Source organism: Heptranchias perlo, chromosome 13, assembly GCF_035084215.1.
Source record: "Heptranchias perlo isolate sHepPer1 chromosome 13, sHepPer1.hap1, whole genome shotgun sequence".
Lineage (NCBI taxonomy): Eukaryota > Metazoa > Chordata > Chondrichthyes > Hexanchiformes > Hexanchidae > Heptranchias > Heptranchias perlo.
Window position 1 is genome coordinate 6,307,046 of NC_090337.1, and position 12,475 is coordinate 6,319,520.

Consider the following 12,475-nt stretch of genomic DNA (forward strand, 5'->3'; position numbering starts at 1 on the left):
GGGGAAGCTGGATATGCACATGAGGGAGAAAGGAATAGAAGGATATGCTGATGGGGTTTGATGAAGTAGGGAGGGAGGAGGCTCGTGTGGAGCATAAACACCGGCATAAACCAGTTGGGCCGAATGGCCTGTTTCTGTGCTGTAGGCTCGATGTAACTCGATATATTCCCTGTGACTGCAACCATAGTACGTTATCCCCTCTTGTCCTCAATGGTTGATTGGACCATCCTCCTCTACTGCCTCTCCTTCATATCAGCCTTGCTTCAGTGGGTAGCACTCTCGCCTCTGAGTCAGAAGGTCTGAGGGTTCAGGTCCCACTTCAGAGGCCATAATCCAGGCTGACACTCCCAATGCAGTCCTGAGGGAGTGCTGCACTGTTGGAGATGCCGTCTTTTGGATGAGATGTTAAACCGAGAACCAGTCTGCCCTCTCAGGTGGATGTAAAAGATCCCATGGCACTATTTCAAAGAAGAGCAGGGGGAGTTCTCCCCGGTGTCCTGGCCTATATTTATCCCTCAACCAACATCAATGAAAAAACAGATTATCTGGTCACTTATCACCTTGCTGTTTGTGGGATCTTGCTGTGCGCAAATTGGCTGCCACGTTTCCTACATCACAACAGTGACTACACTTCAAAAGTACTTCATTGGCAGTAAAAGCACTTTGGGACGTCCTGAGGTTGTGAAAGGCACGATATAAATGCAAGTTCTTTTATTTCTTAACGATGACGCTATTTATTTATTGACCCGATGGGGCAATTTTCTGAACTGGTGCCCTTGATTGGGGGCATGGGGGTGGTGGGGGGGGGGCAGCCAAACCTGCCACAAGCGCATAGTGGAACATTTCTGACAGGCTTGCACCTCGGGCACTGCTTCCTGCCGGGAGAGCAAAGTCAGAAAGTTACTCCTTATATTTTAATGATGGAGGTCCACCAGTCATTTATTTTTGTAATTAGCTAAGGTTTGATCAATGGCGCTTTGAGGCGCTGTTGTAACTGACCTTGTGAATGACCCTTTCTCTTTTCCAGCCCTGCTCAACCTGATACCCGTGGGACTGCGGGTGGTGGCGATTCAAGGGGTGAAGTCCGGCCTCTACGTGGCCATGAATGGGGAAGGAATCCTCTACAGCTCGGTGAGTGCAGCTTCCTCATTGCCTCCCCTTCGGACGTGAAGCAGTGTTGAGCCCCAACCTGCGTTGGAGCTTCTGTTCGAGACCCTGGGCCACTCACTGTCCGCTCTGGGGAAAACTGACAGGTTCTACGGGTGACTGAAGCGGAATGCGCAATTGAGCAATTTGATGAGTTGGGAAGGTTTTATCATCAGGTTTAGCATCAATTTTGGAATTTATTTTATGGGGGTAATTAGGTTGAACCCTAAATTCAGAAAGTTTAATCATCTTAACTTATATTTGGAATAAGGGCACTGGTTAAACTAAAGTTTCAGAATCTCTCTTGTCGGCCGTGCCTTCAGCTGCCTGGGCCCTGAGCTCTGGAATTCTCTCCCTAAACCTCTCAGCCTTTCTACCTCTCTCTCCTCCTGTTAAGACACTCCTTAAAACCCACCTCTACCTAATATCTCCTTATGTGGCTCAGTGTCAAATTTTGTTTGATAATCGCTCCTGTGAAGCGCCTTGGGACGTTTTACTATGTTAACGGCGCTATATAAATGCAAGTAGTTGTTGTTCATATGAAGGACCCGTGTGATCAGTTCTTACTAATATGAGCTACGTTGTTGGGTGTAAAATCCTTTTTGCACTGGTGAGTCTTGATGAGCTGCCACTGGGTTCCCAGGCTGTGCCTGGTGTCCGATGGATGGTGGTGCTGGGTGGGAATGTAACAGGGTGGGGTGCGATGGTGGGAATCTGCTACACTGTTGGTGCCGACATCTAGTCTTTTAGTATTTGGACACAACAATACACTGCAGGGAGGAAGAACGATGGTTCCTGCCCCCACCTTGCCACAATTAGTGGTGGAATAAAATGGTTCAAGATGGCTTCCTGTCTAGTGCAGGGCTGGGGTGGATGGATGTCGCACTTAACTCTGTCTCGGGACGTTGGCACATGTGTACGTGGGTTGGTTTGACAGCAGTGCGAGGTCTGTTTATAGCATTTCTCACTTTGCTGCACAGCAAATGGTTCACAACACAAACCGACCTGTCTGCTTTTCCGGAGTGAACCCCACAGGTACTCATTAGATCACTGACTCCATAAGCAGTTTCACACCATTGTAATTCATCTTTGCGCTAAAGCCCCCAATGCGCGTTCTGTCGGAGAGGGAAACAAAGTTATATTTGTTGCTAATTTATTCCTTCCACTTTTGCACAAATTTCTGTTCCATCCCCCCTTTCTCTCCTAAATGTGTTGATTCCATGGGCACTGGTTACCTTCTACTGACTCATCATTCTTCATGAGTGAGTTTCTCCAGGCCATTTCACCAGGGGGACCCAATTCTGTCCTTGCCCAGTGTGTGTGTGTGTCTGTGTGTGTGTGTGTGTGTGTCTCTGTGTGTGTGTGTCTCTGTGTGTGTGTGTCTCTGTGTGTGTGTGTCTCTGTGTGTGTGTGTCTCTGTGTGTGTGTGTCTCTGTGTGTGTGTGTGTACCCTGTCGATTTCCCCTTCCCCCACCCACTGAATTGGGGTCTCACGGTTAATTCTACCGCTGCTCCAGGTGAGATCAGCTAACCAGGTTATGGTAACCTAGTCATAGAATGGTTACAGCACAGAAGGAGGCCATTCAACCCATCGAGCCCATGCTGGCTCTTTGTAAGAACAATCCAGTTAGTCCCATTTCCCCGCTCTTTCCCCTTAGCCCTGAAAATTTTTTCCCTTCAAGTGTTTATCCAATTCCTTTTTGAAAGCCTCGATTGAATCTGCTTCCACCGCCCTTTCAGGCAGCGCATTCCAGATCATAACTACTCGCTGCGTAAAGATTTTCCTCATGTCGCCTTTGGTTCTTTTGCCAATCACTGTAAATCTGTGTCCTCTGGTTCTCGAACCTTCCGCCAATGGGAACAGTTTCTCTTTATTTACTTTGTCTAAACCACTTTATCTAGTGGTTATAGTACTGGACTAGTAATCCACAGGTTGTACTGCCGCTGCTCTGGGTGAGATCAGCTAACTGGGTTACGGTAACCTAGTGGTTATAGGAGTAGACTAGCAAGCCACGGATTACGATTTCAAATCCCATCATGGCGAGTTGTGAGGTGAAATTCACTAAGTGTGGTAATTTGTGAGCCGGCACCAGGAAAGAAAGTGACCATGAAACTTTCGGATTCTTGTAAAAACCCAATTGGTTCATTAGTGTCCTTCAGGGAAGGGAACCAGCCACCTCTACCCGGTCTGGGCCTACATGTGACTCCAGTCCTACACCATGTGACTGACACTTACTGTCCTTAGGGCAACTAGGGCTCGGCAATTAATGCTGCCAAAGACAAATAATTTAAAAAAAAATCCCCCAGCACAGACCGAGGAGATCGTCTTGATCCGTTTGGCTCAGTTACTCACTGGACAAGCTCCCTGGGTGGCCAGTTGTTCTTTTTAGTTTTCTGGTAGGTTTTAGCCAAGGGTATTAAGGGATATGGAGCCAAGGCGATTGGATGGAGTTAGGATACAGGTCAGCCATGAGCTCATTGAATGGTGGAACAGGCTCGAGGGGCTGAATGGCCTACTCCTGTTCCTATGGTTCTCGGGTGATTAGTGTCCTTCAACGTTGAATTAGAGTAAACAATTACAAAGTGTCTGGATGCTGCACTAGTTTTAATGTGTCTTGGTATTATAAATGTCAAACATTAATGGATCCAAGTCATGGGACACAGAAATTGCTCATATGATCATTGCTGCCCTTTAAAGATTTGACGGAGGTGAATTATTTTTGCTTTGTTTAGGGATGAGTGCTCCTTGTACCTAATTCAATGGTTGCACACAGAGTGCTTCCTCCTCACTACCTGCTCCCACAGTTAGGATTGGCTTCACCCCTGACAGTGTGAATTCTCCTGATTGCCTCTTGCATGCACAAAATGTCAAACATTTCATCTTTCATTGCTTCAGCCCTGACTCATTCTCCCGGCATTGACGCAGTGCCTCTGGCTGAGCTCAAAAAAAATTCCTTTAACCCTTTTGGATTATTTTCTAGATGAGACGTTAAACCGAGGGCCCCGTCTGCCCTCTCGGGTGGAAGGGTCCACGGCAGCTTTTTTGAAAAAGGACAGTGGGCTTTCTCTTGGCATCCAGACCAACACTACCAAAAACAGATCAACTTGTCCTTCTCCTCATTGCTGTTTGTGGGACCTTGCTGCGCGCAAAAATGACTGCCCTGTTTTCTTACTTAACAGCGACTACTCTTCAAGGGTAATTCACTAACTGTGAAGTGCTTCAGAATATCTTGTGCACCTGATGAGGTGCTTTGAAAATGCAACTTCTTTTCCTTCGCTCCTATTATTGTGATTTACTCTTTGGCTTTCTCTGTACTTCCCCGAAGTGTGCACAGGACTCTGTCGGAGTAGGTCCCGTGGAGGGGAGAGGGAAGAGGTCTCAGTGCGAGAAGGTCCATGGCAGGGGTGGGATGGGAGGGTGGTGCAGAGAGAATCATACAGCACAGAAGGAGGCCTGGGAAGATTTAAGAGAGGTGTTCAAAATTATGATAGGCTTCGATAGAGTAAATAACTGGCAGGAGGGTCGCTGACCAGAGGACACAGATTTAAAATAATTGGCTAAAGGACCAGAGGAGAGATGAGGAGATTTTTTTTTTACGCAGCGAGTTTGTTCTGATCTGGGATGCGCTGCCTGAAAGGGCGGTGGAAGCAGATTCAATAGTAACTTTCAAAAGGGAATCGGATAAATACTTGAAAAGGAAAAATTTGCAGGGCTACGGGGAAAGGGCAGGGGAGAGTGGGACTAATTGGATAGCTCTTTCAAAGAGCCGGCACAGGCACGATGGGCCGAATGGCCTCCTTCTGTGCTGTAAAATTCTATGATTCCATGAACTTACCAGTGTAGAAGAATTTCACATTGCCGACACCAGTTTTAAATTTGACTGGGCTGCTCGTTAGTGGTTCTTGGAGAGTTTTCGCGGTGGTGGGGGGCAGTGAAGGGTGAGCACTTGTATTTGTTCTGATGGCATTAGTCTCATGTCCAATCTCACTCTATCTGCATGGACTAAATAGTACGAACATGCAAAATCCTCTATGTTTCTGTCTTTGGCCGTTCAATTGAAGCCTTTGCAAAAGATAATCACAGTAAGTATTTGTTCAGAAAGTATTTTCGACGTAGAAATTGTTCTCCGATGCAGCAGTTTTCGCTGTGTGCTGTAATATTCCGCATTAGAAATTTATAGACCAGTCTTTGACAAATATCATGCGGTGTTTTCACTGCGGATGCACCTGTCAGCCCCTCACTCTCTCTCTGATATGCTGCTGGATATTGGTTGTCGGCCCTCTAGGATTGTCCTGGAGTTTTCAGGAATTGAAGATTGATCTCGAGGGCACGACTGCCAGGAAATCCTGGAGAAAATTCATCGGGACGTTTTTAAAAAAAAAAGGTGTGCTTTTTTTTCAAATTTTCTTTTGCTTATCAGTTATATTAAAAAAAAAACATTGTGGAGATAGGGGGAAAGGGCTCTTTGACTGAAGTTGAGAATCATCCAATCGGGTAATAAAGAGTCTGTTCAGTGGTGGTAAGGCGGGGCATCGCGAGGATGGACGCGTTGGGAGACCAATGATGGAGGGTGGGGCAGTGGGAGATGTGATGAGACCTCCAGGAATACGTCCAACCAGAATTGGCAACCCTATGAAGGCTGAGGGATGACCTGATAGAGGCCTTTAAAATTATGAAAGGGTTTGATAGGGTAGACGTAGAGAAGATGTTTCCACTTGTGGGGGGAGAGACCAGAACTAGGGGCCATCAATATAAGATAGTCACTAATAAATCCAATAGGGAATTCAGGAGAAACTTCTTTACCCAGAGAGTGGTGAGAATGTGGAACTCGCTACCACAAGGAGTAGTTGAGGCGAATCATAGATACATTTAAGGGGAAGCTGGATAAACACATGAGGGAGAAAGGCATAGAAGGTGATGTAGATGGGGAGGGAGGAGACTCATGTGGAGCATAAACACCAGCATAGACCAGTTGGGCCGAATGGCCTGTTTCTGTGCTGTAAATTCTATGTAATGCTGGTTACAGATCATTTTGTAAAACACTAGTTGTCGAATTCCAACTAGAGATGGTCTCCCTCGATGCTTCTGTTGGCCTGTGCAGAGTTTCCTGACAAAAGGTCACCGAATCCCATTCCTCCTGATTGTTTTTGGGCAGAAGTCAGCTCAGAGTTCGGACTTGAAGAAAGTATCTTGAATTGTTCTGCGACTATGGCAGTGAGTCTTAGGGCCTGTGCTTTCAGCTGGCTCCATTTTACACCGTGACAGATTAACACCTCACTTACTCCTTATCCTTTGCAAGTTGCTGTCATCTGTTTCTACTGGTTGATTTCAAACAAAAATTGGAGAAATGAGATGATCTCAAAGCTGTTCTTGTCTCCCATTTACCAGGAGAATTACATGGGGCTGCTTATAAATTCAGTCACAGGATTCTGTGGGCCCAGGCCTGTCAAAACAACTTGTTGATTGAACTTTCAGTTAGAAGTTGAACTTTAACGCCCTGATTTTAACCTAATCGGCCTGGCGAGAACGGGGAAGGGACGGGTTGGACACCCGTTTTACGTCCCGCCCGATTTTATGCTTCATTAACTTCAATTGTGTGGCAAATCGAGTGGGGGTTATGGGGGGAAGGGGGAAGTGTAATAAGGGCATCCAACTTGAAACCGCCCGGCGGGCTGGATTAAAATTGGGGCTTGAGTGTTTACAGTTTAATTTACTTCAGCTTTCAGTTTCAGCTTTTAAATGCTTAGCGTTATGTGTCAGCCAATGAATTGGAGGCAAGGGCGGGACTTACGGCAGGACTCACAGCAAACAGTCTATATACTCAGCAAACAGAGTCTTTATGAACTACAGCAACGTCTCCCGATAAAAGCAGGTTTATTTCACCAGTAAAATGCAGAGAGCAGAGGATAGTTACATAATACAAATTGATTGTTTCTCCAGCAAGATGCGTGAGTGAAGGATAGTTAAATGATGCAAATTATGTGCTTAAAATCAATCCCAGTCACTTGCAGCAGCACGGTCTCCGGGCACGATTGACGGGGGAATTACCCAATCACCTCTGTTCTGGCCGGGACTTGTGGTGTCACTATATGCAGCCATTAAACTTTCTTCGTAGACTAGGGTGTGTCTTGGGCGCCTTCAGTTTTCTTTGAGGTCCGACACTCATTGGGAGGGAGAAAAGTGAAACTAATGAGATTGTGACAGATAATGAGAAAGGAGAGATAGAGAAGCGTCTAAATCAGTAAACAAAGAGGCAGCCTGAGAAAACGATGGAAGCAAAGCTTCCTATAATATAGTAGAATGTCTCCATCATCAGGTTCTCTGCTTTCCACTTTCCATCGCAATCTAAACTTATTGAACACGTCTAACTCCAGCCTCACTGGAGCGGATGCTAATTTTAGCTCCCAAATTATCTAGACATTTTTTTTTTGTTGCTGCTCTTGCGCTCATCAGGTCGAAGGATGTTAACACATTTCAACCACCAAGGAGTTGATTATAACCCTACTTACCCAACAGAAACCGGGCAGGTAGGCAGTTCACAGAGATTTGCATAGAATTCACAGGCCATTCGGCCCAACTGGTCTGTGCCGGTGTTTACGCTCCATATGAGCCTCCTCCCACCCCTCTTCATCTCGGCCTATCAGCATATCCTTCCATTCCTTTCTCCCTCGTATACTGATCCAGCTTCCCCTTAAATGCGTCTATGCTATTCACCTCAACTACTCCTTGCGGTAGCGAGTTCCACATTCTAAACATTCTGAGTAAAGAAGTTTGTCCTGAATTCCCTATTGGATTTATTAGTGACTTTCTTATATTTATGGCCTGTAGTTTTGGTCTCCCCCACAAGTGGAAACATCTTCTCTATGTCTACCCTATCGAACCCCTTCATAATTTTAAAGACCTCTATCAGGTCACCCCTCAGCTTTCCCTTTTCTAGCGAGATTTTACAACTGAGTGGCTTGCTAGGCCATTTCAGAATCAACCACATTGCTGTGGGTCTGGAGTCACATGTAAGCCAGACCAGGACGGCAGGTTTCCTTCCCGAAAGGACATTAGTGAACCAGATGGGTTTTTACGACAATCCGGTAGTTTCATGGCCATTATTACTGATACTAGTATTTTAATTAAAGATTTTTATTTAATTAATTGAATTTAATTAATTAATTGAATTTAAATTCACCAGCTGCCGTGGCGGGATTTGAACTCATGACTCTGGATTTTAGTCCAGGCCTCGGGATTACTAGTCCAGTAACATAACCACTATGCTACCGTACCCGTAGAACTGAACTGGCTGGGGCTCTTTTCTCTCGTTCAGCCTTTCCCGATAGTTACAACATCTCAGTTCTGGTATCATCCTTGTAAATCTTTTCGGCACCGTCTCCAGTTGCCTCAATATCCTTTTTATAAGATGGAGACCAGAGCTGTGCACAGTACGCCAATTTAAAAACGAGTGGGTTACTTACCCGACCTTTTCCAGTCTTCTCCGATATTATCCGTCAGGGTTCCGCAGGTGATTGAGGGGCTCGCTCGAAGCAGGAAGGCTTGGGCCCAGTCTCATTCGGCCCAAATGGAGCTGTGTGCTCTCACACGAAGCACTGTGGGAGATGATTCTCCTTTAATTGGATTCTGAAACCATCGAGCGGCAGTTTGCTTTAATGGGAGGGGGTCGCCTGGAACTGGGAGAACTGAGAGGAGATCCCAGGTCCTCCCCGCAGGTCAGGCGATCAATAATGCAATCAGAGCGTGGGGACCCCTTCGATGAATTTTGGTGGATGTCGTTTGAAAGTCGGGCTGATCAGAGGAAAGTAAATTGGATCAGATAACATGTGTGTGATCAAAGTGCTGCTAAACGCACAGACTTACACCTAAGGCTCTGTTTCACGCGCATCTCATGCCTTCGATTTATCCACTGAAATAAAAAGGCCTGGTGCTGCATTTAATCTTTCTGCCTCCATCTTTGACTCACTCTCTCCCCCTGTCTCTCTCTCTCTCTCTCTCTCTCTCTACCTCTCTCTCTTCCCCCCCGTCTCTCTCTCTATACTCCTCTCTCTATGTACCCCTGTCTCTCTCTCCCTCTCTCCCTGCTTCTCTCCTCCCCCTGCTTCTCTCTCCCTCTCTCTCTCTTCCCCCGTCTCTCCCTCTCTCTTCCCCCCCGTCTCTCCCTCTCTCTTCCCCCCGTCTCTCCCTCTCTCTCTTTCCCCCCGTCTCTCCCTCTCTCTCTTCCCCCCCGTCTCTCCCTCTCTCTCTTCCCCCCCGTCTCTCCCTCTCTCTCTTCCCCCCCGTCTCTCCCTCTCTCTCTTCCCCCCCGTCTCTCCCTCTCTCTCTTCCCCCCCGTCTCTCCCTCTCTCTCTTCCCCCCCGTCTCTCCCTCTCTCTCTTCCCCCCCGTCTCTCCCTCTCTCTCTTCCCCCCGTCTCTCCCTCTCTCTCTTCCCCCCCGTCTCTCCCTCTCTCTCTCTTCCCCCGTCTCTCCCTCTCTCTCTCTTCCCCGTCTCTCCCTCTCTCTCTCTTCCCCCGTCTCTCCCTCTCTCTTCCCCCATCTCTCCCTCTCTCTCTCTCTTCCCCCGTCTCTCCCTCTCTCTCTCTCTTCCCCCGTCTCTCCCTCTCTCTCTCTTCCCCCATCTCTCCCTCTCTCTCTCTCTTCCCCCGTCTCTCCCTCTCTCTCTCTTCCCCCGTCTCTCCCTCTCTCTCTCTCTTCCCCCGTCTCTCCCTCTCTCTCTCTTCCCCCGTCTCTCCCTCTCTCTCTTCTTCCCCCGTCTCTCCCTCTCTCTCTTCTTCCCCCGTCTCTCCCTCTCTCTCTTCTTCCCCCGTCTCTCCCTCTCTCTCTTCCCCCCCCCCGTCTCTCCCTCTCTCTCTTCCCCCCCGTCTCTCCCTCTCTCTCTTTCCCCCCCCCCACCGTCTCTCTCTTTGTCTCTTCCCCCATCCCCCCCCCCGTCTCTCTCTCTTTGTCTCTCTCCCCCCGTCTCTCTCTTTGTCTCTCTCTGCACCCCCCACCCCCCCCCCCCCACCCCCGTCTCTGTCGCTTCCCCCCGTCTCTGTTACTGGCTCTCTTTCGCTTTCTCCCTCCCTCCACTTCTCTTCTGGTTAGAAGGATCCCATATGAAATGAGTTTGGGCAGCCGAGGTATGTCTGTGCCCACAGCACAAAACTCCCTCTAATTCAGCTGTACATCGATAGAGGATGGTGGATGTGGAAGGTGGTAAAATGTCACTGATGCAGCAAACACTCATTTCTGGTAATTGGGTAATAAAAAGGGATATCTAACCCGTGCTGTACCTGCCCTGGGAGTGTTTGATGGGACAGTGTAGAGGGAGCTTTACTCTGTATCTAACCCGTGCTGTACCTGCCCTGGGAGTGTTTGATGGGACAGTGTAGAGGGAGCTTTACTCTGTATCTAACCCGTGCTATACCTGCCCTGGGAGTGTTTGATGGGACAGTGTAGAGGGAGCTTTACTCTGTATCTAACCCGTCCTGTACCTGCCCTGGGAGTGTTTGATGGGACAGTGTCGAGGGAGCTTTACTCTGTATCTAACCCGTGCTGTACCTGCCCTGGGAGTGTTTGATGGGACAGTGTAGAGGGAGCTTTACTCTGTATCTAACCCGTGCTATACCTGCCCTGGGAGTGTTTGATGCGACAGTGTAGAGGGAGCTTTACTCTGTATCTAACCCGTACTGTACCTGCCCTGGGAGTGTTTGATGGGACAGTGTCGAGGGAGCTTTACTCTGTATCTAACCCGTGCTGTACCTGCCCTGGGAGTGTTTGATGGGACAGTGTCGAGGGAGCTTTACTCTGTATCTAACCCGTGCTGTACCTGCCCTGGGAGTGTTTGATGGGACAGTGTAGAGGGAGCTTTACTCTGTATCTAACCCGTACTGTACCTGCCCTGGGAGTGTTTGATGGGACAGTGTCGAGGGAGCTTTACTCTGTATCTAACCCGTGCTGTACCTGCCCTGGGAGTGTTTGATGGGACAGTGTCGAGGGAGCTTTACTCTGTATCTAACCTGTGCTGTACCTGCCCTGGGAGTGTTTGATGGGACAGTGTCGAGGGAGCTTTACTCTGTATCTAACCCGTGCTATACCTGCCCTGGGAGTGTTTGATGGGACAGTACAGAGGGAGCTTTACTCTGTATCTAACCCGTGCTGTACCTGCCCTGGGAGTGTTTGATGGGACAGTGTAGAGGGAGCTTTACTCTGTATCTAACCCGTGCTGTACCTGCCCTGGGAGTGTTTGATGCTGGGGGTACGTGAAATGTAAAGTATCCCCAGCACTAACACCCCTCACCTTGCTGAGCACATAATTGGCACAAATAAAAATTCTAATAAATACTTAATTCAGAAATATCATTGCAATAAATAAAAGCCAACTACCTGCGAAGGATGATAATGGGAAATCTGTTCAATTGATCTTTCAATTCCTGTGGCAGTGATTTTTTTTTCTCTAATTTATAATTACGGGCATTTTTTTAATGATATTCTTGCAGCGATTATTTCTCTGAGATTAATTTCTTCGCTGGTTTTTGCCCAGCAGATGGTTTCTGCTTTTTCAGCATTAGCTGCTGTATGGAATTTTCAAAAGGATGTCTCTTATCCAGATTCGAGTTCTGTGAAGCTCAGTCCTCGCCTGACTGGGATTGACTTTATTCAAATAATTTGTACCATGTAACTATCCAGCGCTCACTGCATTTTGCTGGAGAAATAATCCTGCTTTTATCGGGAGATTTTGTTGTAGTTTCGGTCATGAGTTCTGTTTGCTGTAGTTTGTGAGGAATAAACTGGGCACTTCCTGATTTGTAAGGCGTAGCTACAACATAGAATCACGTAGAAATTACAACACAGAAACAGATCATTCAGCCCAACTGGTCCATGCTCCACACAAGCCTCCTCCCACCCTACTTCATCTCACCCTATCAGCATAACCTTCTATTCCTTTCTCCCTCATGTGTTTATCTAGCTTCCCTTTAAATGCATCTATGTTATTCACCTCAACTACTCCTTGTGGGAGCGAGTTCCACATTCTCACCACTCTCTGGGTAAAGAAGTTTCTCCTGAATTCCCTATTGGATTTATTAGTGACTATCTCATATTTATGCCCCTAGTTTTGGACTCCCCCACAAGTGGAAACATCTTCTCTACATTTACCCCCTCAAATCCCTTCACCCCTTCAGCCTTCTCTTGTCTGGAGAAAAGAGGCTCAAGCCTGTTCAGTCCTTCCCGGTACTCATAACCTCTCAGTTCTGGTATCGTCCTTGTAAATCTTTTGTTGCACCTTCTCCAGTGCCTCGATATCCTTTTTTGAAGACTCCCTGTCTTTCCCCAATAGTTCAGCTCAT

At 47.5% G+C, this 12,475-nt stretch overlaps 1 protein-coding gene across 3 annotated transcripts in view; it reads left to right on the forward strand.

The window, feature by feature from the left end:
- fgf12a (fibroblast growth factor 12a) overlaps positions 1-12,475 on the forward strand; it is a 247,241-nt gene that overhangs the window by 138,946 nt on the left and 95,820 nt on the right. For all 3 annotated transcript variants that reach the window (XM_067994884.1, XM_067994883.1, XM_067994885.1), the window contains one exon: positions 1,028-1,131. In XM_067994884.1, coding sequence (XP_067850985.1) covers positions 1,028-1,131 — 104 coding nt within the window. The remainder of the gene's footprint in view (positions 1-1,027; positions 1,132-12,475) is intronic.